The sequence below is a fragment of the Neopelma chrysocephalum genome, unplaced genomic scaffold, assembly GCF_003984885.1.
Source record: "Neopelma chrysocephalum unplaced genomic scaffold, ASM398488v2 Primary Assembly neopelma1_124, whole genome shotgun sequence".
NCBI classification, from domain to species: Eukaryota; Metazoa; Chordata; class Aves; order Passeriformes; family Pipridae; genus Neopelma; species Neopelma chrysocephalum.
Genome location: NW_020897786.1, coordinates 3,154,031 through 3,180,307, shown reverse-complemented (window position 1 = coordinate 3,180,307; position 26,277 = coordinate 3,154,031). Strand labels below are relative to the sequence as shown.

The window sequence follows — 26,277 nt, the reverse complement described above, 5'->3', positions numbered from 1 at the left end:
AACTGTGCTGCTTCGTGTTCTCTTGTAGTAGGGAAGTTCTCTTTGAAACAAAGGGATTGGCTTCAGTGGTGCTGTGAACTTTCCATTTGAGAGTGTTTATTCAGGCATACAACCAGGAGTTGTTCTGAATTAACTGATTCATTAGTGATGTGAGATAAAAGTAAAGAAAAATGAGTCTGTCTAATGTTTGTAGTGTCCTGGCACTGAGAGACCACACTTAGAACAGTCAAACAGAAGCCAAGAGCTGCATGATTTAATTTCTTGTGTAGGTGCTTCGGCCTTTTCTCATTGAAGTTGCTGTTTAAATAAATAACTCTCAGAGTTTATTCTGCAGTAAAAGGTAAAACTGCAAAGAGCACCAGGTCCAGGACAGCCTGTTCTTTTACTGTGTGACAGAAAAGCAGTATTTAGGATTATGTGGCAGTTCATCAGGCAGTGTACAGACTGTGTAGTGAGGGTAGGTTTAGTTACATAAATGATTTTTGAGTCATTGGCATACATTGATTAAAATACTTTCAAAGCTTTCAAAGTGGAAGAAAATTCCTGAAAGTCTAAACCCAGTAACTGGCAGGTACAACTGTAGCAGCTGATTCTTCATTGCTGAGATGCACCAAATCCCCCTTTTCCTAATCAGAATCCTCTAAACTTAGAGTGCCTCCTCATCCTGCATGGCTGCTTTGGCTGTTTTACTGGTGGAGAACCTGTCAGCTGATGAATGAAAAGCCACAGTTTCCTGATTTTTTAACTGAGATGCTCAGTTAAAACATTTATTAAACCATGGCCTTTCCTGGCCAGCCTAAGGCCTGCTGCCCCACTGTCTTCTCCAGCCCAGGGCCAGCCTTATATTCAGGTTTAACTTTCTTTTCTGGTGACAAGTCCCTGCCTGTCTGGGGCTGTTACTAATCGGTTGCTTATGTGAGATTTGGGACATATTTATATCTGTCTATTTTGGGATCAGATTCTTGTTCATATTTTCTACTAGTGGCCTCTACAACCTATGAGAGGTTTGGTTTTTTTGTAGTGTTTTTTTTTTAAAGTGCTGTTCTCTGTTGCCCTATTTTGTTTTTTTTATCCAGAAACTATTGTCTTTTTGCCACTAGGAATGCCACCACTTTGCACAACGTCCTTCCTCTGTTTTCACATCCCAGATTGTTCCATATTTATAACCACCACTCATCACAATATGTATTTTTCTCTGACATACATCTGCCTAGCCAAGGCCATTGGTAAGATATCTCCCTGTTTAATCCTCCTTTCTTCTGCAAGAAAATTTTCTTCCTTCCCTTTTAAGAAGTTGAAAACAAAAATCCTTGTAGGTCATTGAGAAACTTAGAACAGACTCCAATATTTATTAGTTAAGTCATTTCAGTGATTACACTGTCTGTTCTTTATCCACAACAGAGTGTGTATAACGTTAGTTGTCTGCCTCTTAAGTGAATTTAATGACTGTAATGTGCACACTCATCTGCTTTTAGACATTCAGATAAACAACCTTATTCATCATGAATCTGCCCTTCTGACTTCTGATGGCACTTCCTGGGCCTCACCAGCCTGGTGCTGGGGCCAGTCCTGCAGAACAGCTCAGCTCTGCTCGTGCTCACTGTTGTGTCACAGTTGTGTCCAGAAACAACACCTGTGATCCTGAATGTGTTTGTTGTAAGAAGAACCCTTGTTGTGCAGAGCTCACAGCCTGAGGAGCTGAGACAGATGGCAGGTGCCAGCGGAGCAGAGGCACCAACAGGCTGGGACTTGCTTGACCTCCTGTGGCAGTTGTGAGGTCCCACGTGCAGGGCCTGTGGCAAAGCAGGGGGATGATCCAGCTGTCTGGGTCCTGTCACTTTGGCACATCTTCTAGACCAGCCATCTCCCAAAGTATCAGGCAGTCAGACCTCACAGAGTCTGACAGTGCAGCATGGCTATAAATCAAAACAGTGCAACTGTTTATCAGCCCATGAAAAATTATCAGGAATAAGGGTATAATCTGTAGAGCCTTTGTGTCTGAAATGGGATTGCTAAGGATTTAAAGTGGCTTTTTTAAAGGACAGCCGTGATTGAGAAATTGTGGAAATACCAGAAGTGATGCATCTACTTCTATAAAGTACAAGATTACTCCCAGAGGGAGTAGTTTCTGGGAAGGCAGCAGTGAAGTTCCAGAAAGATCCCTGTGGCAATGAAATGGCCTGTCTGAGATCAGCTCCTGTTAATTCATAGGGTCTCAGCAGGAATGTTCCTGGACCAAAGTAGGAAACACTGGGATCAACACTCTCTTCAGGTTCCCAACTCTGTACCCAGCTATGCAGGGCAAGCACAGGACAAAACAAGCCCAGCTGGGAAAGTCAAAATCCACAAAAAGAGGGAAAAAAGCTCCTTTAAGAAAGGGGAACCCAAGGAGACTTCTGTTTCCATCAGCTTTCCCTTTGCCCAGTTTACACCCAAGTCTCAAAGTCTTGGTTTTATGAGACTTTGTGTAATATCAAATGTACACTTCAGGTATTGTGTTATTTCTATTCCCCTACATTCCCACTCCTAGAGACATTCTTGGGGATCATCTGCTGAGAAGTTTAATTTACAAAAAAACCTTTTTTGAATGCTGACAAAAACGTAGCCAGTACCTGGTAAGGAAATGTGGGTTAAACTACTAGGGCGGTTATTCCTTTCTTGTCAGCATTATAGGGAAAAGGGTAGTGTAGCAAGGAAACCAAAGAAAGCTGGCCAGAAAGAAATACAATATGGCTTTGCATACTGTTTTTCTAGCAGTATTTTGTAAGTGTCCTAATACACAATGGCTATCTTAAATCTAGTTAAAAGGCATTTTGTTACCATCCCATTGATTTGGGATGCTATAAACCAGATCTTACATCAAACTAAGCATTTGAAAATAACTACTTATCAGAACCTGTGCTAAAAGCAGCTGGTACAAGACAACTCAGGATTTAAGGTATTGTTACCTTGATGCTGCAGTAAGAGGGGATGTGCCCGGTTCAAGCTGCAAGGATGCACTCTTGTGGCAAAGAGATGCTGTGCAGGGAATAGGTGGAGTTGAAATCACCCTCTGCTTATCAGGAAATTTAAGGCTTTCCCACTCAAATAAGCTGAAGAGATTATCAGCTATACTAGAGAATTTTCACTGCAGCCTCAGTAGGTTGTATTAGTTCTCAGGTTGCTGAAATATGTGTTTTCTCTGCTGGAGGATGCCTCTGTACTTCTCTTTTCCTGAACTTCTCATGGGCAGGTGCTATTCAGCTGCCTCAGTGTTTGCTCCCCTGGTCAAATATTCATATCTGCCTCCCAGCCAACTGTTTCTCTGTGCGAACTTAGGGAAGAGGAGCTGTCAAAGGGCAGAACCCAGTGGAGGCACAGGCAGCTGTCACCCTGGGACAAGCCACGTGCCTGAGTGAGCCTGGCACACCACAGAACTCTGGCCCTGCTGCCTTGTCCCTGCAGGCAGCAGAAAACACCACAGGATTGTCTCCCACTCCTGCCTTCCAACACTTCCAAGGTTTATTGGGGAGAGTGCCAGGAGAGGGTGGCAGGGGATGGCTGGTGGCTGTGAAGGATCAATGTTAACCACTGAGCAGCAACAGCAGAGCTGTGAAAAACCTGATGACTAAAAACTAGCCAAGAAGAACCACAGGTTGATGGAGATGAGCCATTGAAAGGCTCTGAGCCTGTGTTTTAAAGGTGCCCAGGTGCCTGCTGATATGGGTGGAGTTTTGATCTTCCCCACAGAACCGACCTGGAGATTATGTTCAATCTTTCCTCTTGGTCTTTGTTCCTTCTCTGCAGCTTAGAGCTGATCATGTGCTTTTTTCTCCCACTGGTTACCCACCTTGTGTGTTCAGAGAGGTTCTTTTTTAACTCTTTGGTGGCGTATGGCTGAAAAGTCTTCAGCATGAGTCTCCCATCTCCACCTCTGTCATTCAGGGGTCCTGCTCTACCAACACACGTGTTACAAGAGTTTCCCTGTGGAGGGAACTGGAGATATTTGCAGGCTGTTTAGTAAGGCAGAGTTGACAAAACCCACTTGAAATGGTAGGTAGTTATGTCACTGGCGGGGGGTTTTCCCAACGTTTCTTACCATGTTCTGCAAAAGAAGCCCCAGTCAATCGACAGCTAAATCAGGAATGCCAAAGACTAAGATCAAGGCAATGTGAAGAGCATTGTAGCAGCCTGCCAAGCAGTTGCCTTTGCTGTGAGAGTGGCAGATGGATCCCAGATACCAGAGCCAACATCGGATGTGCAGAGGAAAACACCGTCTGTGACACTGCCTGACGTGCCACAGAATCTCCTCCTGAGGAGAAGTGGCTCTGCCGAGTTTCCAAGAGACCCAAAAGCTACCCTTGCAAAGTCAGTCAGAGCAGGACTTGCCAGGACATGCACTCAGGAAGCATCATCCCAAAGTGTCAGATGGGTTAAGAATGATCCCATGCAGCCAGTGCAGAGTAGGGAGCTTTCAGTGGTTGTTGGACTTGTTCCTCCACGGAACTGGGGACCCTTTCACCTGTGTGGCCCCTGGAGTTCATGTGCACAACTGAGGGATGGTGAGTACAGGAGTCTGGGCTGGGACAAACACTGAGGCCATTTGGATCTCTAGGGATGGATAAAGGGCCCAGAAAGAGCAAAGTGTACTTTAGGTAACTCACTGAATCCTAAAAAGCCCTTCTTATTTTGAGCATTTATTAGCATATGTAAGATAGAAACATAGGGTTGATCAGGACAGATTTGAACAGTTTCCAGTATTCTAGTTGAAAATGGGTTGGGAAAAGTGAAATAAATGGAATATTAAAAGGGGAAAGAACTGCTTCTCCAAACTAAGTTTTTCCCCTGTAAAAACATGGCAGTTTAATAAAATGGAATAGATTCGCTTTGGAACATCAACATGAACATATTTTCCTTTTACAGCACTAAATTGTAACCACTGCCAATGGCTGTTCTGGAAGGTGTACATCAGGCTGTCCTGTGCTGCACTCAGATGGTAAAACTCCATCACAACCCTGTCTGGTTATCACAGAGTTAATTCCCTGCTCGACTTCACTTTGAACCGAAGCAAATATTGGCAAACAGGTGAAGGCTGTATGAACCTCAGAAAAATAGATTTCTAGATACTTTTTCAGAACATAAAGCATGCTGTAGATTTTCAAGTAGAGTGAAATTATCAGAAACTTTTAATCCCATACTGGAAATACCATGTGGTTTTCTCCAAGATGTTGAATAGGAAAATCAGTGTGACCTAAATTAATAGGAACAGTTGTCTAGAAATAGTACTCTTTGCTTGAACTTAAGAGTTCAGTTTAATTCAGGATGTATTATCTGAACTAGCACATTCAGCTTGGTAGGAGAAGAAAATAACCATGGCAACACATAAGGAATTACCTTTGAAGGTCCAGGTTTTTTATCTCCTCTGGGTGAATACTGACCCATAGTAGTTGTAGTGATTTAAATAGGTTTACCTTATTGTCAATGGCTTCTTGTGTGGGAATACCTGCCAAAGATTGTAGTGTTTGCACAGCCTTCTAAGGACCAACTGTGAGATCTTAAGAATATTAAGAATTACTGTCTCCCCTCCTGCCCCAAAAGATTGGCAGATGTTATTTCCTTTTTGTTCTCAATTTTTACAGGTTTTTGGAACACATCAGTTTACCAGAGCAAACTGGATTTGGAGAACAAAAATATCCCTTTGACTAACCAGCTAAATGTCCATCCGTCCATGACTCCCGTTGGATGGGACAGGCACGTCCCCTCTCCCAGGGCCCCCCCCGGCCCCGCGGGAGCTGCGAGGGGCTGGGACACTCTGCCGGTGGCCGATGGCTGCAGGGAACGGGTCACAGCGCCTCGTGTGCTTTGAAAACTGTTCCTCTCTCGCCATCTTCTGGTCAGCTCTCTGGGATTAACTAGACCTGACTTCGAGATCCTCCTCCTAACCCTTCCCTGGGCTGCTGCCCACAGAAGGTGAATCCAGGTGATAAAGTGTCCCTCTTTGGTGAAGGTATTACCATCCTCTTTCCCTCTTGTTCCTGTTGCTTTCCCCTGGCTTATGAAGAACAGCAGACACGTGATGTGGATGGCACTTGCCTATGAGTGTGTGAATAAAGCTGTGTGTATCAAACATCAGGTCTGCTCTCAGATATAAAAGTCACAGGAAACACTACGAGCTCCATCCCCATCTAGATAGAAGCTCTGCATGTGCTGGGTGGTCTTTCCTGAAGCAGCTCTTCTGTAAGTGGTGACAAATATCAGCACTGAGGAGTTTAATGTGGTAACTTCTCTATCACTGCTCACATGAGGTGCTGGGGAGCTTCCTGTGCCTCAGCTCTGGGTGCAGCCCCTCAGCTTAGACTGGTGTCCAGAGGAGCATCTCGAGCTGCTGGGACACAGAAGCTGAAAGAAATGCCCCTCTTTGGATGGGTGCAGATCTTACCTTTTGGGGGCTGAAGCTCACAACTGATTAAACCAACAGAAGTAAAATTAAGGCTCTGTAAATAATAGAACTAGTTATCAATTACTGGGGAAAAAAATCCAGAAGTTCTGGCTTTCCTGTTTTGATAACTACATATTTTTTTTCCATCCTAAAAAGACTAACACTTTTCTGTTTCTGAAATTGTAAGTACTAGGCAGAAGTTATGTTGATCACTGACTTCTTGGCTCATTTAACCAATGTAGCCATACATCATTTAATCAATAGAGATGAAACTGTGTTTCTTCAGCTGATTTTGAAATTGCCAGAGATGGTGATGGGCTGACAACTTGTGCTCTTAACTTTTGTTACAGAAAGAGACTGTTTTCTGCAGCTAAATAGGGATAGTAAATTTGAAATGCATTCACTTTTTAAAAAAGTTCTTGGTACTGCACACCCCCCTGCTGGCTGCTTTAATTGGATTATAATCACATTTCTTCCCCCCCCCTTTTTTTTTAATGTTTTCCTCTTCTGTGTTGTGTGTGAAAAGCCCACACAAACAACATGGAAAACTGACTGACAGCCTTGGGGAAACAGTGGAATTCTGCAAAATGCTGCCAGGCACCCAGAGCAAACTAATTGAAACAACAGGAAACAAGCAATTATTTTTAGTCAATATATGTTTTAATAGGAGCCAAAAGGATTCTGACAGATGTGGGATTTTTGAAACGAGATGGTCTCCCAGCCACAGATGATGTTCTACTTCTTGGTGAAAGGTTGAGTTCAGATGCCACTTCTCACTTCTCAATGACTGATGTGGTCCACTGGAAATTTCAAAACATCAGAGGGTGATGCAGCCTCCACAAAGCCTTTATTTGGAAGAGGCAGCTGTCTTTGGCTCACTTCCCTGGATGGGAACTGTAAAGCAGAGTTCTACAACCAAAGCAAGGAGGAATTCACTGCCTCTGGCCACACCACCCTTAAAAGTGGTGTGGTCCTTCTCATGGACCACAAAGCCTTTGTAAACAACCTCCAAAGGGATTTAAAATCAAACCAGCTAACACCACCTGGTGCTGACCACCTGGGCCAGCTGAGAGCTGCAGGGCCTCTTTGAGCTTTCCCAGGACCTGCAGGAATGGTGGAGTGCTGAGGTGGCCAGAGGCATCCATCAGCCAGAGACAGTCTGTGCTGTGTCCCTGTCACCAGCTGCTCCCCTGAGGCTGTACCCGGCACTGAGGAACTGCTGCAGGGCCTGTTCAGGAACAGCCTGTCTGGGAGCACCCTCCTTATCTGAAGAAGGCAGAGAGGAGACAGAAGGCCTGAGCTGCAGTTCAGCAGCTTAAGAATTAGGTTATGCAGGTACCATCCTGGTATCCTGGTGTGAAGGAAACTTCAGAAACCCAGCTGCAGGGTATGGATTCTCAGCTAAATCCCATCTGAGCTGTGTGAGCTGCAAAAAAACAAATTAGAAATTCAGACAGATGGAAACCTCTCAAAAATGTGTGCTATTTTGTTTCCTAAAAGGATTTTGACAGGTTATTTAAAGCTATACATCCTACTACCATCTCTGCCTGGTCTTTGAGGCACAATTCAAAACGAACTCATTAAAGGCTTGTGTTTCAGCATGGGAAATGCAGAGTGGCCATTTTGCATTTCTATCAGCAGCAGACAGCAACAAACAGGTGTAAAGCTGTGTTTAGGTCAAGAAGAAATCAGTGCCTGGCCCCCATGATCGTCCATATGGACGTGATGGCTACTTTTAAGTGGGAAAAGATATCTATTTGTAGCTCCTCTAATGCAGGTGCAGCACCCAGCATTATTGCTGGGTATGTGGCTGCCTGCTGAGAACTTTGAGAGGAGACTGGGCAGTTGTATTTCACACTGTGGAGTTCTCATGGAATGCTGCAGGCATCAGGAAGGAGTGAGTGCTCCTGCAGCTGCTAAAAAACATTTATCTCCAGAATGTGGCAAGTACATGAAATGGAGGTATTTGATTCAGAAAGGAGGTTTGTGGATGAGGAAGTCTGAAGTTCAAACATTTGCCTCATAGAAGGTTAACAAAGCTTTGCAGTTTTAGTTGGGGTTTTTAATTGCAGCCAACACCAAAAGCTCCAAACCCCCTGACAACTGTGTGCAGGTTTGTCTTCCCTTGAAGCAGGGCAGGGAGAGGCTGACCTGAGAGATTTGTTTCTTCTTCTGCAGTAAAGCTGGGCATTTAGAGAGATTTTCTGTGGCTCCTGAGAATGTTTCTAACCTATCCCAGAAAGCCAGGGCAGGAACCTGATGACTGTACCTACAGCCACACCCTTTACACAGGAATTCAGTTCTCAGCTGCCCTGGGAGCTGTTGTCTGTACCTGCAGCACAGTGAGGGGGGACAGTGGCACCACAGAGGGACAGGGGCACTGGAGCCCCAGTCTGTGTGAAATGCTGCCCTGCAGCATGGCATGGTGGCAAAACAGGCCCTTCTGATCACGTTTCTGGGGCTATTCTGGGAGATGCTGGTTCTGGCTGCTGCTGAATTGGAGTTGGAGCTCACTGTCTTTGGCTGCCATTCTCCTGTCCCTCACGGCACGCTGTGCTCTGCCAATGGAACCACACATACAGTCACTGCCTAACCCAGTTCTGTCACACTGATGCAGGTTTGGGTAGGTATTTTTTTAATATGGGAAAAGTAGCCTCCAGGCCAGGTTCCCTTGCTCCACTTCCATTACAATAATAGCATGAGACATTCATATTATGCTCTGCTCGAGTGTGTGTGATCGGCTCGTGATTGGACTTAATGCCTCTGTAAATAAAAAAAAACCACAGAACAAAAAGCATGATAGTCCCTCAGAAATCTGGCTGATTCCTGGAAGAGTTAACTCATTTAGAAACCTTTTAGTGGGCCATATTGATTACATGGATGTGTTCAGAGCAGCTGTGGATGTTGCAGTAACAATGAACTGAGGCAGTTTATCAGCACATCAATTATTTTACTGGTATAAAAAGGAGCTTTAATTGTACTAATGATGATGGGCTCAATCTTATGTTGAAGCTATCTGGCTATCACAAAATTATCTCTCAATGAGCTCATCTGTTTTGTAAGCAAGAAACTCATAATCTCATAGAATGGAAGATGTTCTGGCTATTTATAGTCACTGATTTTATTTGTAGGGAATATCATGACTTCACAAGTGCAGTGGCACTAATCTCCCTGGCAAAGCATTTATCCTAATCTAAAGGGAGCTGTTTGCTGCAAAGCCAGCCCTGTACTTAAAAGGGCCATTGAACACATTTCCAACACTGGCTCTCATTTGCCTGTAAAAGTAGCAGGTGAATCAGTGTGTCCTGAATGCACAGCAGCCCAGAGCCAGGCTGCTCTCTGAAAATGAGGCAGGGAGACAGAGAAGAAGAGATTCCTACCCAAAATGGCTGCAACCAGCAGAGATGAATGTGGGCAACAGCACAGGAGCAGCTGAGAATGTGCTGCAGCCTTCTGGCTGCTGGAGGGCTGCAGGGGTGGGTTTGTAATCGTTCTCAGTTAAAAAGCAGAATGCTCTTCTTACACCCTGGACAGTGAGAGTTTACTTTTTCTTGGGTATTTCCTACCCTGTTCCAAACTAGCTAGTGTGGGCTAGCTTTTAGTACTGAGCCTTATGGAATTGCTTTTGGCACCTGCTCCCAAGGGAAGAAAATACCTGTTTGCAGAGATCACTGAGGACCATGGAGCTGGCTGGAGTGTATCTCCAGGAGCTCAAACATGTTCCCAGCTGAGCCAAATGGAGAATGAGTTAATGAGAAAGCAAGGGTGGAGTGGAGTTTCTGCAGAGTTCAGGTCTGAGAGGAGCAGGGAACCAGCAGAGCTCACTGCTGGGATGGGAAAGGAGCCTGTGGAGGTGACACCTGCTTGAACCAGAGTTTAATTAGCAATTCCACAAGTGCTCCAATCTTCAACAGGATGTGGAGCCAACCCCATAGGACAGGTTGTGGGTGCAGGGAACTGTGCCAGGGCTGAGAGGGCTCTGCAGAGAGGGAGTGTGGCTTCACTGCTACTTTACTTTCTACCTGGCATTTGTTTTCTTGCCTTGCTGCTGCATTCCCTCTCAGGTACCAGCAGGCTCCTGGGCTGCAGATGTGCCTGAAAGGGTAGTGCAACCCTGAGTCTGAATTTAGTTTTTCTCCTTGAAATCTGCAGGTATAGAGAGTGGAGCAGTGTTCTTCACTTGCATTCCACCTGGTCCTGGGCTCAGTGGCTCCACAAAGACAAGCAGATTTGTACACGAGGTATGTACAGGATAAACTGGGAGCACGTCAGTTGAAAAGGCCAGATGTAATAGTGCTCCTTTAAGTCATAATCCTTCATGTAATATCATACTTAGTCGTCATAGAAACCACGGCATCACTAAGACTTACAGCTCTTGATCCAGCAAAACAGTTGAGCATTTGCTTTTAATATAAAGTATGTGCTTAAATTCCAACTCTTTCTATGGCACTGCTTGTATGCCTGGAGCTAAGCTTACACATCAGTTTTTTCCTGTGTGAGAGTGCTGTGGCCCAGTAAAACCTTTAGTTGCTTTGGTTAAGCCAAACCAGAGTGAGTGTTTCACAATCATAAAAATCACTGGCACAGGAATGGCCTAAAGAGAGTCCAAGCAGAGGTTTTTAAGAGGATATGTTGGCAATCGAATGCTTGATTAGATCCTATCATTGTCTCTGCTTCTGCAACCTGAAAAAGCATTAGAATAATGCTTTTCATAGTTTGTTCCAGTACTTAGGACACTGGACAGCTCTTAATTCTCTTGATTGTATGAGAAGAATAATTTTTTTCTGACTCTAGAAAATATAGAATTTTGATTGTGATTTCTAACAGAAACATTCATGCTCCCAAATTAAATAACCAACTTAATATTACTCTTCAGAAGGCATTTTGTATTTTTCTCAGTTTCTGGATTAAGTATTTAAGAATTTCTGTTTTAATTTTAAGGTATGTTTTAGCACCCAAAGTGCTAAGAAAAGTGTGAAAATATCCTTATGTCTTAATAAAACCAAAAAAAAAAAGGTGACAAATTAAGAAACACTACATGTATTTTAGTTTGAAGATCTGGGGGTTTTAAAACTTCTTTTAGCTGAGTCCATGATTTGTGAAATTTGAACAGATGTCAGTGTTGAATATTGAATTCCTGTTGCAAGTGCATTTGAAAGATATTGTGATGTTTTACATGTTGGCCTCATTCAAGGCTTGCTGGACTCAATGGGCAGGTTCCCACTGGAGGTCAGTGGGCTGTTTATCAGAATTATCAGTTTATAATTCATATTTGGTGTCACGAGAGATGTGGGTTAATGCTTTAACTAATTTCAACAGTTGATAACTGGTTGCACATCTGTTGTAGCTGTTCTAGAAGGTCAGACTTTTGCATCTGCTCTGGATTTGTGCTGAGGAGACCCGTTCCATAGAACTTCAACAGCTGGAGGTGGTAGCAACTCCACACTGAACTCAGTGCATTTGTAATGCTTTCTGCCAGCAGGGGGGGAGGAAATAAGATCCCAAACACATAAGCTGTTGTGAAAATTAAAGCAGAAGGTTAATAAAGGTGGCTGAGTCACAATTCGCTTCCAATTCAGAGAATGCTTGTGGACAAATCTTCCTGCTGTTTGCTGAGCTCCACCAGCTGGTAAATGACTGTGTGTTTCTAAAAGCCCTTCTTGTAAAAAGTTAGCATTTTGTGAAGGGAAAAATGATTTTAAAACCTTCCTGGCTAATTTCCTTACCTGGAGAGGAAGGCATAAGCCTTTGTCCAACCTCAAAGATAAATTGATGGCTGTGCCGCTGATTTTGCTGATTTCAGAGCACCTGGACAAAAAGACAGAATCTCATCCCTAAAAACATTTTATTAAATAGTGTGATTGACACGAAGAATGAATAAGAATTTATGGTCAGCCATAAATGTGGCAGCAGCCCCCCGGAGGGATATTTCCCGTATTAGCTGTTAATATTCCTGTATAACTGTAATTAATTCCGGCAGGGAACAGGCAGGGATGGGGACAGCGAATCCCTGTTGTCCTGCAGGGCGCGCTCCCGGCGCCGGAGGGCGCTTTGTGCTCAGGAGCCGCCGGGCAGGTGAGGAAACACCTGGGGCAGGAGCGGACACACCTGGGGCAGGTGAGGAGACACGTGGGGCAGGAACGGACACACCTGGGGCAGGTGAGGACACACCTGAGGCAGGAGTGGACACACCTGGGGCAGGCGAGGAGACAACTGGGGCAGGAGCGGACACACCTGGGGCACCTGCAGCGGGACAGCCCCGGACACACCGGGATAGGCCCGGCCTACAAACAGCCTCTGATCAAAACTTCTTCCCTCCAGATCACCTCATCCAGCCGTGCCCCCCTGGAATCACAGCCTTTCCCCTTGGCCTTCCCCACCTTGGGCCGCCCTTGTCCCTGCTTGTTGGCCACTCTTGGCAGCTCTTCTGGGCTATGGCACTGCTTCCTCAGGGATTTCTAGAGGCTCTTCTGCCACAGTGCCCAACATTCAGGTTATGTTTTCCTCTTCGTGGCTTAATTTCATTTTTCTTGATTCTTTTCTATATCAGTGCTAAATAATCATAGAATCATAGAATCAGTTAGGTTGGAAAAGACTTCCGAGATCATCAAGTCCAACCCTTGATCCAACAAGTCCAACCCTTGATCCAACCCCGCCATGGTTCCCAGCCCATGGCATTGATGCCACATCCAGTCTCATCTTAAACACCTCCAGGGACGGTGAATCCACCCCCTCCCTGGGCAGCCCATTCCAAGGTCTGATCACTCTCTCTGTAAAAAATTTTTTCCTAATATTCAACCTAAACCTCTCCTGGCACAGCTCAAGACTGTGCCCTCTTGTCCTACTACTGGTTCCTGGGAGAAGAGACCAACCCCCATCTGGCTCCCCCCTCCTGTCAGGGAGTTGCAGAGAGTGAGGAGGTCTCCCCTGAGCCTCCTCTTCTCCAGGCTGAGCCCCCCCCAGCTCCCTCAGCCTCTTCTCACAGCACTTGTGCTCCAGTCCCTTCCCCAGCCTTGTTGCTCTTCTCTGGACCTGCTCCAGCCCCTTCATGTCCTTCCTGAACTGAGGGGTCCAGACCTGGACACAGCACTCGAGGTGTGGCCTCACCGGCGCTGAGTCCAGGGGAAGAATAACTGCCCTGCTCCTGCTGCCACACTGTTCCTGAGCCAGGCCAGGATCCATTGCCCCTCTTGGCCACCTGGGCACACTCTGGCTCCTGTTCAGCTTCCTGTCAACCCACACTCCCAGCTCCCTTCCTGCCTGGCTGCTCTCCAGCCACTCTGTCCCAGCCCGTGGGGCTGCCGGGGCTTGTTGTGGCCAAAGTGCAGGACCCGGCCCTTGGCCTGGTTGAACCTCATCCCCTTGGAATCAGCCCATGGATCCAGCTTGTCCAGGTCCCTCTGAAGCAAGATCCCTTAGTGCTTGTGGCCTGCAGATCTGGGGAGCCAGAGCACAAATGCAGGACTGTGCAACCCCCGGTACTATTGGTTATATGATACAACCACGTGCTAATGCAGGGAGGGGATTATAAAGATCCATGAACTCCTTCCCTCCAGCCCTGTTCCTCTCCTCCTGTCCCTGTGGGAGGATAGTGTATTCCTATTTGACTACCCCTTAGTTAAAACTGTTTCTATGGGACTGGTTCTTCAAGCCAGATAAATCTTCCTCAGCCAGATAGGGGACAAGTTAAGACTTTTGTCTAGGAAAAAAAATCACCCTGGTGAGCAATGTTGCCACACTCTGCATTCTTGCAGGTGTCACATTCTGTGTTGTTCTGAGGTGGCTCAGAGTTGTGCCTGAGGCTAAAGGGAGGGCAAGCCAGGGCTGGGATTGGGGTGTGTAAAGGAGTATCCTAATGGACATTGGCTGCATCTGAGAATCCAGCTCTGCTGTTTAGTCCTACTAAGCCTCATGTCAGAAACCTGTCCTCCAAGTGCCACACTTTGCTCTGATTTTTGAGAATTTTCTGCCAAGATCACAGTTGTTCTAGGTAAGGAACACAATAAAATCTACCAGGGTAGATTCTGAAACCAGAATCTACAGCATCTGCTCTGTCTCCCCTGGCCAAAACAGGTGGTGAATGTGGGTGGAAATATGGAGAATCCTGTGGAAAGTAAGAAGTGTGGAAGCATGGGGAGGAACTGGGAAAGGGTGAGGGGGATTATAGAATGAGCCCAAGTGAGATGCAGTGAGATGGTGATATAAAAATGCAATCTATAGGAAACCAGGATTCACTAGGTTTGTGGCTTGTAGATCAAGGAGTTGATTTTTTTACTGATTTTTCTGCACCTCTTGGGATTATTTCCTTGTCCTCATTGCTATTCAAAATGTCTCTCTCTGTCATCAGATAATTTCATCAATTACAGGCTCTTCTAAATCACAGGGAAAGTCTTGATCTCAACTCTAACACAGCACTACCATGATCCATTTTAAACATATTAAGTATCTTTTCCTGCTCAGTAATTTGCTATTTTTATTCCTTGTTCACAATTTTTCAGCCAGTTCTCAAGTTATGTGGGTGCTGTTATGTCAAAAGAGGTGTGAATTAATGTTATATTCAGACTTTTGTGATGCAGTCTTTCAAATGTTTGTTTAAAACCAAGTATATTGGTTCTGTTACTTCCCTTTTACTCACTGGTGTTGTAAGTCTATAGGAGGTTCCCTTCCTTATAAACTCTGGGTTTATAAGGAGTCTGTTATCCTTCATCTGTTTTAGCAGCTTTTTGTGCTTAGAATTTGCTTCTAGCAGGAAAAGAGTCAGATTTACAGAATGGTAATTTCTGGGGTCATTCTTTTCTGAGATTTGGTTTTGCATTTGAGTCTGAGACTGCTGTTTTCTGTGACTTCTTCTCAGTCATGCTGAGAAAATATGACTTCAAGTCATCTTTGTAATGGAAAAAAGGTCTTATATTTTCTGTTCTTCTTTTGTCCATAAAGATACATGGGTTAGTTTTCCAGATGTACTTCACCACCTTTTTTTCCCCAGTCTTGTATCTACCAAACTCAATTTTCTGTATTTAAAAGTTACTAGATGCAGAGTATGTAAAAAAAATCCCATACCAGGGCTTGGTGGATCTTGACTTGTGAACACTTATGACCTCCAAATCAGGAAATTATGGAAAACCACTGATCTACCTCACCAGTCTGACTTTCCCCACATATAAGGTGAGGCTGCATCTTGTGCCTGGTTTGGTGGGATCCAGTGCCTGGTTTGGTGTGATCCTGTGCCTGGTAGTGTTTGTGCAGGACCAGAGTGTGTTGAGGGTTTGAACAGGGACAGTGCTGTCACAGGCACCGCTTTCTTTCCCAAAATCTAAACTTACCTACAAAAAGAGATAAATTAGACTAAATGAGAAGCCCTGGATGGTTGCTGAGATGCATCTGATTTGTGTTTTCCATGCTAAGGGATGTGGTGATTTCTGCCTGTGCTTGCAGAACCTGAAACAATGCCTCCGACCTGCCCAGTTCATCTCAGTGCCTGCCAACTCAGATGCCTTGTGCTGATATTTTAAATATAGACAAAGTTAACTACTGCACTGCCTATCCAAATAAGAAATGAGAAGGGAGATGAAGGGGCTGTGTATTCAGCTGTGGTTAAGATTGCATCTCAGCACTGTGAGCACTTGACCTGAGGATCTGCGCATTTCCCTGCCTCCCCCTCCAGCCAGAAATGTGTTTAGCAGGACTGAACCTGGACCTGACCTCTGCTCCTGTACATCCCTTTTAAGCTTCTATGAAGGCAAGGGGAGATAAGCTTGCTGAGCCCTATAAGGCTTATACTCTGTGGACCCCAAGGAAAGATTGCAAGTCCTAAAGAGTCCAGGGAAGGCGTGTTGTTACTCTCTGAACAGCTCCATGATGTTCCCTCTTCCCTTGCCCAGCTGGGCTCAAAAAAATGATACCACATTTTCCTTTTTTGTCTAGCCCGTGTTATTTTATTAAATGGAGTGCCTCAGATATGGCTGTATGGCTCCTTATTGCTTTCAGAGGTGTGTTTTTCATCTGGTTTTAAGAAGCTGTGTGAGCCATAAAGGAGAGCACCAGGAATATTCCCTCATTGTGCATTTGCACAGGGAGTTTGGTTTCTGATGTGTTTGTAGAGTGGATTCTAATCCCCACCTGCAGCATTGCAAGACCGTGATTAACATGGCTTTGCTCTCCTGTGGCACCTTTCTTCTAATAAATTAATTCTCACAACTTTCATATAGAAAAAACACACCTTTGCCCTTGCTTTGCAGACACCATTCACCTTTTGGCTGCTCAGAAATACACACTTTTCAGTCATATATATAAGTATAGCCAGAACTACAAATCCACAAACAGTAATGAAATTTTCACCAACAGGTTATTGCTGTTTTCCTTTATAGTATTACAAACACTCCTCAGTGGCTACGAAAAAACACTCTAAAGAAGGGACCTACTTTACTCAGTTGCTGAGAGCCACAGGGATGGACTCGGGAGAACTGTGGCTGAAAACTGCTCTCTGACCATCCTGGGTAAAATCATGCTACATTTCTTTTTTTTTATTTTTTTTTTATGTTAAATCCATGGCCATAGTATTTGAGTGCCTGCAGACATCTCCTTGACACCTACCCCTGAACATCTTGGCAACAATATCCCTGTCTGTCCAAAGCTGCCCTAGGATAGATTGGTTTTGAAATGCCATTCCTTAAATGTTAAAGCCTTTAAAAGTATAGGTGGCTGAGGAACTAAGCAATCCCATGCCCACTGCATACCATGCTTCTTGAAACTGCATTGTCCAGCCATTCCATCAGCTTTTATGCACTGATGTATGTTTTTTCTCAAATGCTTTGAGGGTGACTTCGTTATTGAAGCAATGACTTTGGTGCTGTGAGCTCAGAAGATGATGTGAAAGCCTGGCTTTGGCAAGCAAGACAGCTTGACTTGTATCTTGGTAAAGCAGGACCCTCTTAAATCTTTCTGCCTTTGCCCAAGGGTTCAGGTAAGGTTCCTGTCTTATCCTTCTCTTTGTGGGTGTTAGGAATTATTTGTCTTTTCTACTCTCAGGTTCTGCTGCTACCTGTGAAAAAGTTCAAGTGTCTGTTCTACCCCGGGATCAGCTATTATCAAACTGCATCATCTATCATTAAAATCAATTTACACTTCCTCCCACCCAGCTCATTAACTTTACCCTTTACTTTCTCTGTCTGACGAGCTTTAGGGTTACAAAAGATCTGGGCCTTCCCTATTCCTGAAATGGCAGTTCCTTCTTCGGTGCCTGGAAAGCGCCATCAGAAACAGAAAGAGCCTTTCCAAGGGCAAGGCTGTAAATGAGAGAAGTGAGGTCAAAACCAAACCCGTAAACCATTCTCAGAGAAACAAATCAACCCACTGCTAGGCACAAACACTCAACTGGAATGAACAGGAGCTTCACTCAGGCTAGAGCTGGAAATACAGCAGACCTAGAAAAGGCATTCACAGGAAGAAAAGGACTAATATAAACTGATATTCATCTGTGCTCTTAAGAAGCCTTTCTTTAAGCCCCTAACAACTCTTCATCAAAGCCCATTCATCCTACATTTCAGTTCACGTCCTTCTTAGTGGGTCATCCTGAGCTCATCTTTCCTTCAGTTCCCTTTGTCCCTTGCTGCTGGCTTTGTGTCTCACCAGGGACATGCCCACCTGATCTCTTGGAGACAGGGCTGGCACTAAAAGCTAATGGGAAAGACAACTTTGGTCTAAACTGTTTGCCTCCTTGTTCCTTGCCAGTTCCACCCAAGAATGCAATGAGGAATCTGCTGGGGTTTTTTTGTTGCAACTCTCAGAGATCTTCTCATCAGAAGATGTAAATGCAGGAAGAAAGGTAGAAAAAAAATGGTGCTCACAGGCCATATAGATTAAGGGAACTTAAGAGCATCTGTAACTACTGGAATCTGATACAGTGCTCCCAAGGGTCTTTACCAAGATTCATTTCCTTTATTACCTTGAGCTGTCAGGTCCTCCCCTGTGTGCAATCATTTTGGTCTTCGAGAAATTCAGGATTTCCTGAGTCATCTTATGACCAAGGTGAGATTCATGTCAAAGTCCCATGGCAAGTCCCTGAAGAACGAAACAGGAATGAGTCAGACATGACAAACAGCTCTTTACACCTCTGGAGCGGCCTCTGAATTCCAGAGAGGAGACAGGCCCAGTGTGTTCTCAAGGGCTTATCACAGAAACTAATTCACAGGCGACGTTGCAGCTTGCACAATGCCTACTAAATACAGAGAAGTGCAGCAGAATTCAGAGGAGTGGTGGCTGTGCAGCTGCATGTTGCTTCTTGAAGCCTGCAACAAAAAGGCAGACTGAAGGAGCCGGGGAAAGTTGTAGACCAGACATAAATAATATATGGCTTGCAGGACACACTCGGCCAATCAAACAATTTGTTTGGCCTGCCAGATGCTCAGGAAACTGTTTGATCAGTGGGTGCTGAGAGAGGTTCCCATGGCTTCCACCAGCTTGCCAGCGAGTGCAGGCGGGGCATCCCCTCAGCCAGCACCTCTCAGCTGCACGGCTGCCAAAAACATGTCCTGTCACAGTCAATGGAGAGGCAGAGGAGAGGGAAGAGAGATGAGGAGCCAAGGAGGATGGAAGACCAGAGACAGTGATGGAGGCATGGTAAGGTACGACAAAAGGTGCAGTTTGAACTTGCCAAGCCTTCCCACCTGAAGCTGCAGTGGGGCGTTCCAGGCTGAAATCCCATCGTACGAGGGAAAGAGGGCTGAGTCACCGAATTCATTCCTCTGCTGTTTCATGCATCTCATCATGAAACGCCTGACAAAGTCTGCTTTGTTTGGTTTTGTCTCTGGTGTTCCCATAGAGAGGTTCTTCCAGGCCCTCCCTTTTCTAATAGGTATAGTCATCTTCTGCCGTTTATTTATAGATAGTTTGCCCCTATGCTAAATCTCCCCTTACCCCTCAAAGTTCTTGGCCCTGCCTGTTGATGTATCGACAGACAACAGTCATATCCATTCTGTCTTCACTTTGCAGGCTGTACAGTCTAAGCAACACACAGTTCAGCCCATCTAGCAAAGCTGAGTTGCAAACACTGCATAATCAGAATTTAAAATGATACCTAAAAAAAACCTGTGGACTTTCTGGTATCTTTCATTCAGAGCATCTAACCAGTGTCAATCCTTCCTGACTCCTTTTGTAGCAAAGGGTGTTCTTTGCAGCTCTCTTTGCTGGAAGGATAGGATTTCAAGCCCACAAATCAGTAAGACTTCCATCTGCTTGGAGTTGGGCATGTGCATAACTGTTTCTCTGGATCAAGATTAGAGTTCTCACTGCTTGACAAGATTCAGCTTGTGGTTTGTGAAATGCTGCCAGTTTGTCTGGAGTTAAAGATTTATATAAAATATCAATTAAAAAAGGCAATTCTCTATTTCAGGTTTATGTGTGTACTGCATTAATTAAAAGCTGGTTGGGAAACAAGACGGACATGGTGCAACATCGTTGCTTGTATCACACTTTATGCCATGTGAGAGCTGATCCATGTTCTCAAAGAGGTGACAACAATCTATTGGCAAAACCAAGATGGGAAGGGACAAATAAAGGTGCAGAAATGGTGTTTCCAGTGTAAGGAAGAGGCAGCATCTCTTGATCTCTGAATGTAGCGAGTATTCACTTTACTTTCATGCTTTATGATGTGTTGGGATAAAATGTTGTACAAACAATTAGAGAGGAGCTTCAATGGAACTGTAACAATTTTCCTTGGCCTCTATCTTGCTGATTTCCAGCCTGCAACGACCAAAACCAGATTTTATTTTTATGGATCTGCCAGAACTATCAGGACAGGAATTCCTCTCTTATGTCGACTGACCCCGAGGAGCGCTGGAGGACTGGCAGGGCTCCGGGATGACAAGGGCAAACCCAAGCTGCAGTTTTTTCCTCAGCAAAATAAAAGTGCAATGGGGAAGCAGGACGGCGATCCCCGCGGCAGGCTGGGCGGTGGGAGGGCAGGACAGAGCGGTGCCCGCGGTGCGGGTCAGGGCGGGCGGTGGGAGGGCAGGACAGAGCGGTGCCCGCGGTGCGGGTCAGGGCGGGCGGTGGGAGGGCAGGACAGAGCGGTGCCCGCGGTGCGGGGCAGGGCGGGCGGGGCCGGGGGCGGAGCGCGGCCCGTGCGCGTGTCCCGGGCGCGGGGCCGGGCTATGGGCGGAGGGCAGGGCGAGGGCGGGGCGGTGGCGCGGCTGGCCCGGCCCGCCGGGAGGGAGCGGAGGGAAGGGGAACGCGCTCCGCTGTTGCCCTTTTAAGCGAGCGAGCGGGCGCGGGAGGCCGGTACAAAGGGAGCTCCGCCGTGCCCCGCCGGCTGGGGCTGCCCCGGCCCCGCCATCTTCCGCCCCGCAGGCGCGGCCGGGGCCAGGGTCGGGCCGGCCCAGGCGGAGGGAGGCGGCGGCAGCGCAGGCCCGGGCCCGGAGATGAGGCCAGGATGTCGGTGTCAGGGCTCAAGGCCGAGCTGAAGTTCCTCGAGTCCATCTTCGACAAGGACCACGAGCGCTTCCGCATCGTCTCCTGGAAGCTGGACGAGCTCCACTGCCAGTTCGTGCTGCTGCCGCCGCCGCCGGGCTCCAGCCCGCAGCCGCCGCCGCCGCTCACCATCCACTGCAACATCACGGTGCGGGGGCCGCGCGGGGCGGGCAGGGCCGGGCACGGCCCGCCCTCGCCATTGTCCGCGGGGCGCGGGGAGGGGGCGCAGCCCCGCGGGGGTGACTCAGCACGGGGGGGGCCGGGGCCGCTCCCGCGGGGCTCCGAGCGTCCTCCCCGCCGCCACCGCAACAAAAGTTACAGCGGCCGGGCCGCCCCGGCCTCTCCTCCGGGGGATCCTCCGGGAGATCCGGGTGCGGGGGCAGGACGCGGGGCCTGGGGCCGGAACAAAGGGGCTCCGAGCCCCGGGGGGTGACGGGCAGAGCTGCCGGGCCCCGCTGCCGCCCCGTCCCTCGCGGGGCGCCGGCAGCGTTTCCCCCGAGCCCCGGCGGGGGCGGGCGGGGCTCCGAGTGCGCCACACGGCCCGGCCTGGCCGGGCGGGGCGGCCCGGGGGGCCCGGGGACGGCGGGGGTGTGAGGGGTGGCACTGACCCCCGCGAGGGGTGACACTGGCCCTGCTCTGCCGCCGAGGGGCTGCGTTACCCTAACGGTGCCCTCAAACTTGTGAGGGGGCACGAGCAGCCCCGAACCTGAGGGACTGATACCTCCAGAGGACTTTGGGTCTTCTTGTTGCTGTGTTTGTGTTTTTGGGGTTTTTTTCTTCCCTTAAACTCGCTGGGCTTTGTTTTAAATGAGTGGAAGAGAAGCTGAATAAAATATTCCGTGTTGTTGTGACATGGTAAAGATACTCTGGTTTTTCTAGAAGTTTAAGGCCTAAACTTGCCAAAAGACTTGAGTATATTGGCGTCTGTGACTCATGTACAGGAAAGTGCTGGAGGTTCATTTTTATTGAGTTGTTTGTAGTTATAAGTGAATTTATATACCTTATTCAGCTGAAACTCTTGGGGGGGGAAACCTGCATGTTTGGGTTTGAGGAAGGTATTGCTTTTATGTCTTTGGATGAAAGTTTCAAATAGCATAGGGGTAGAAACATTCATGTAAGTGTGAACATTTCAGTACTGAAAGGTGAAAATGTGCATGCAAACCAGGCAAATCAAGTAATAATCCTGATCAGATTCTCACTTACCTTAAAGTAACTTTATTAAGTTAAAGGGGACTTGTTAAGCAGACCTTTCAGGTTTCACAGTTAACTGTCATGAGAAGTCAGTTCTGCGGTCGTGGGACAGGTGTTTGTTTTACTGGATACTTGTAAGACATAAGATGTTTTTTATGGTAAAATAAACAAGATGCTTCGGTGTTCTTGTTTTCAGACATGACCCATCAGATGATGGACTGCATGACTTCCCATAAATATTTTATATTCAGTAGGAAGTGGTGCGTTACTGAGAAGTTTGGCCTTTTCTTTCCACACAACATGATCTGTTTCATAAATCTCCCTCTAAACAGTGAAGTGAAAGGTTTGATGATTGTGCACCCTTGGTTACCAGCTGAATTTGATGGGTTATTTCTTCTTTGTCAAGTGACAGCTAACAGGGAAGCCAGTAGTAAGACCTGAAGTTGTGTCTGGGATTTGTGCTGTGGTGTTTATCTACTTCTGAGACTGCTGCTGTTGTATCTAGTTTTGATAGCGATTCTTAACTTGAAAGAAAATGCCCACTTACCTGTAGGCCTCTGGTTGAGGAGTGACTGAGCAAGCCAGAAACAAACACTGTTGTCATATTTGTGTATTAGTGAGGGAACAGTGTCTGCAATCTGTTATTACAGCCACTTGCCCCAAAGGTCAGGAGGTCTTTCACGTGCCATTAGCATTGTGGCATATGAACTTGCAAAAGGAACAGGAAAAGTGTTGGTTTTGAACCTTAGAGCTGAGACTTCTGCTTTGATGAAAGGCCATGTCTGAGTTTCTTGAAACTTCTGTTTCTCGGTTGTCTGTGAGCTGCTTGGTGCTTTCCAGTGTTGACTAATTTGGGGCTCTTTGAGGCAGGTGTTAAAAATAACTGGCAGAGGGCAACCTGAGATACAGAAGTTGCTCCCTTGAAACAAATGGGCAGCAGGTGACAGAGCCAAGAAGAGAAAGCTCATCTCTGGGCTTCTGTCCTAGTTTTTTGACACAAATGTTAGAATTCTAAGTGTGGCAAAAGTGATTGGGTTTTTTTCTCCCCCTCCCCACTGAATGGAGTCTCTTGGCTCTGACTCCTAATTGCCTCCAGATACTGGGGGTTTTTTGTAGGTACTGTAAACTAGAGAAGCATAAGTCTTGTTTACTGTGCTTTAGTGATTCTGTGGGTACTGTGGGAACTAGGACTTCAAATAGCAGTAGCATGGAGAAGCTGGTAAGGCTGTAAAGTTGTTGGTAAATATGTTTTCTTGGGGATACTCATTCTTCTGCGTCAGAAGCTGCTATCTTAGTGCTCTGGATTTGCAGAGCAAATATGTAACTTTAGCTGTTTGCTTCTTCTAACCACTTTAACCCCCACAATACTGATCCAGCTGGGGTATTTCCCTTACTCAGCAAAAGCATGCAGTGGATTGTGTGTCTGGACTCTCAAGAATCCTGTCAAGGGAAAGAGTAAGCACAAAGCTTCATAACTTGACTTTTCTTCTTCATGGTTCTGTTTAGATACCTCAGTATTTCACCTAAAATGAAAACTGTCTAGCAGTGAGTAGAGATGCTGAAGTTACTGGATGGAGAAATGGCTGATAGGGAAGGAATTTAAGTCTGAAAAGAGATGTGATAACTAAGTTGTTCTGATATTCCCAATGGATCTCTCTCTGTTTTCCAGTCGAGAGAGTGAAGGCAGAGGGAAGAGGGAACATTCTTCTGGAGAGGTGAGGGAGAATATCTGCTTAGGAACTGTATGGGTCTCCACAAGTTTCCTAGACTAAAATTCACATTTTAATTAGAAGTCTGCCCTGGCATTTCTCACTGCTGATTGTCTCTGCAATATGAGTTTGTAGAACTGTCAAAGTTCAGTATTAGCTGCAGCATCCTAGGGATAGCCTACCTGTGACACTGAACACTGCTGGAAATTAAAGCAGGATAGATTTTACTTGATAGCTCTTCTGTTTTATAGAATGGCAGCCAGACTTTGTCCAAGTCTGTCCTTCACTATTTCTGGTAGTGACCCATATTGGAGCTTACATGGTTAATCAGATTATTTTAAAAGAGGCACTTGAGGGTGGAGTCATCCCTGTCAGAAACATTGCTGCTTATTCCTGAGAACTGTCTAATTATTGAACTTGTTCAGGCTGTGTACCTTCACATTCCCATTTTGTTATGCCAGCAGCAGTGTCTCCATTTGGAGTTTAATTTCTGTTTTTCTCAGGTTTCCTTTTTATTTGACAGGACTATTCCAGTTGATCTAGTTCAATAAGCCCGGTCCTGTTCTGTGTGGTTTTTGAAATAGTATCAAAATTGTGGCCTTACTTAAAGGAGTGTGTTTATTGATCATGACTTTAGGTAAGTGTCCTTCAGTACAGTCTTTAGTTTCAGTTTGGTACCTTATCAGACTTAGGTCATAGTTTTGCCAAGGGTGTGTTAGAATTATTCTACACCCAAGTCTTTTCCTTATTATGGCAACAAAAAGCACTGGTTTGGACTACTGTAAAACATTTCCCATTTTTTATATCATCTCTTCAGATGAGGAACTGGATATTAATATCTCCCCACACACAAAATTACTACTGAAATTGTGTCCTCAGGTAACACTTGCAGGTAGAAGGGGGTTTGTGCCCCCTGTGAGTGGGAGTTGCCCCCAACAGATGCAGGGCTGGGCCGTGCAGTGATCCCCTTCCCACAGCAGTGATTCAGTTCAGGTGATGTGGCTGACTCAGTGAACTCCTGCCTCTCTGCTGGGAAGAATGAGCTTCTGCTTTCCCTGAAAAATACCCTGCTGCTAAATCGGAGTTAGGAGCTGCTGTGAAAGGCTTGAAAAGGCTGCTGTCTGCAGATTACTGCAATTGAGGGGAGAAGACTTTATTTTCACTTCTAAACCAGGATGGATGAAAAGGTGTTACCTGTGAAGCTTTGACAAGTTGGGTATATACAGAAAGTGAGTGTATTAGAACATGCCACAGGTCTTCAAAGACATAAGATCTTTAATATTAAACTCACTCCTAGTAATGCCTGGTAACCTTTTAAAAAGATTATATATTTGTACACAGAAGTAACCACATAATGAATGAGTTCCAACCTCAGACTCGTTTAATTTATTTTTTTTTAAATCACTAGACATTCTGTAGTGAGGTTGAGACCTTTGTTTTGCACCATATGGATACCAGGACTGTATAAAAGCACACATAGATTTGTCTTGATAATATGTAGGTTTTGGCTAGAATTAGATATGCTTGGTCATCTAAAAAAGGCACTCATGCAACTATTTTCAAACATAACTTATGCAATAGAAATTGAGACATTTAATGTTGTTTTATTTAGCAAACCAAAATTAAACAAAAAAAATTACTAAAAGAGTGAAGATTTTAATTTCTCCTTCTATGCCAAGACTGTAATTGGAAAAAGAATATTGTAAAAAAGAGTAGGAGGAGTCTTTTTTGTGTCTGGAAGACAAAACCTTTCTGACATTACAGCCTGATTGTGTGATGTGTGAAAGGCTGTAACTGAAACTTCAGGACTTTGCAGACAGTTCCTCTCTACAATGTATGAAGTGCTTCTAAAATATCCTAGAAAGTCACAATGGTGGGCTTCAAATAGAAAGGCTGGCTTATGTTGAGTCTGCAGTGTAGAGGAGATCGTGCTTATTTCCAGTGGGTTACTCATGTGAGTTAATGATACAGTAGGTTCAGAACTGGGACTGTTGTGGTCCTTGAAAGAGCTCTCTGTGCACTTTGATAATGAAAAGAATTAAAAGTTTTGCAGAAAGAATAAATTCACTCAACATGCTTCCTCATGTGAGCTGTTCAGGAGGCTTTGTGTATTGAAGACTCGATAACCTCAGCATGAATTGAAAATCACAATTATTAGGAAGAACAAAGTGTGGTGGTGTCCTGTGCACTCTGTAATGCTGCTGTTGCTCGCAGCCCAGCAAAGGCTGTGTGCCATGTGAAGTGGCCAAAATTGAGTTTACTGGATTAAGGACCTGGCTGCCATGTAAAAATTCTTTCCTGAGTTAGCGCTGCCCTGGACCGTGTCCCAGTCTGGTTCAGTGCGTGGCTGCACAAACAGCTGTCCCGGCACAACAGAGGGCACGGGGGGAGCCTGAATCCAGCAGTGCCAGCACAGCCTGAATCCAGCAGTGCCAGCACAGCCTGAATCCAGCAGTGCCAGCACAGCCTGAATCCAGCAGTGCCAGCACAGCC

At 45.8% G+C, this 26,277-nt stretch overlaps 1 protein-coding gene and 2 long non-coding RNA genes across 5 annotated transcripts in view; 2 read left to right on the top strand and 1 right to left on the bottom strand.

Annotated features, from left to right (window-relative positions):
* Positions 1–7,093: 7,093 nt before the first annotated feature.
* On the bottom strand, positions 7,094–10,555 carry LOC113974618. The gene is made up of 3 exons (XR_003536600.1): positions 10,441–10,555; positions 10,074–10,263; positions 7,094–7,844 (listed from the first exon to the last, which is right to left on the bottom strand). It is a non-coding gene; the product is annotated as an uncharacterized LOC113974618 (long non-coding RNA).
* Positions 10,556–10,558: 3 nt separating this feature from the next.
* On the top strand, positions 10,559–20,043 carry LOC113974617. Of its 2 annotated transcripts, none has more exons than XR_003536598.1 (4): positions 10,559–10,659; positions 16,786–16,914; positions 17,235–17,381; positions 19,809–20,043. It is a non-coding gene; the product is annotated as an uncharacterized LOC113974617 (long non-coding RNA). The 2 variants fall into 2 exon arrangements; XR_003536599.1 differs by lacking the exon at positions 10,559–10,659 and adding an exon at positions 10,773–10,834.
* A 604-nt stretch (positions 20,044–20,647) lies between these two features.
* The window catches only part of UBE2Q2 (ubiquitin conjugating enzyme E2 Q2), a 47,923-nt gene continuing 42,293 nt past the window's right edge, over positions 20,648–26,277 (top strand). Inside the window, exon 1 of one of the 2 annotated variants that reach the window (XM_027697903.1) lies at positions 20,648–21,032. In XM_027697903.1, the coding sequence (XP_027553704.1) occupies positions 20,847–21,032 (186 nt within the window). In that variant the 5' untranslated portion in view covers positions 20,648–20,846. The remainder of the gene's footprint in view (positions 21,033–26,277) is intronic. The other variant, XM_027697904.1, reaches the window with a different exon arrangement.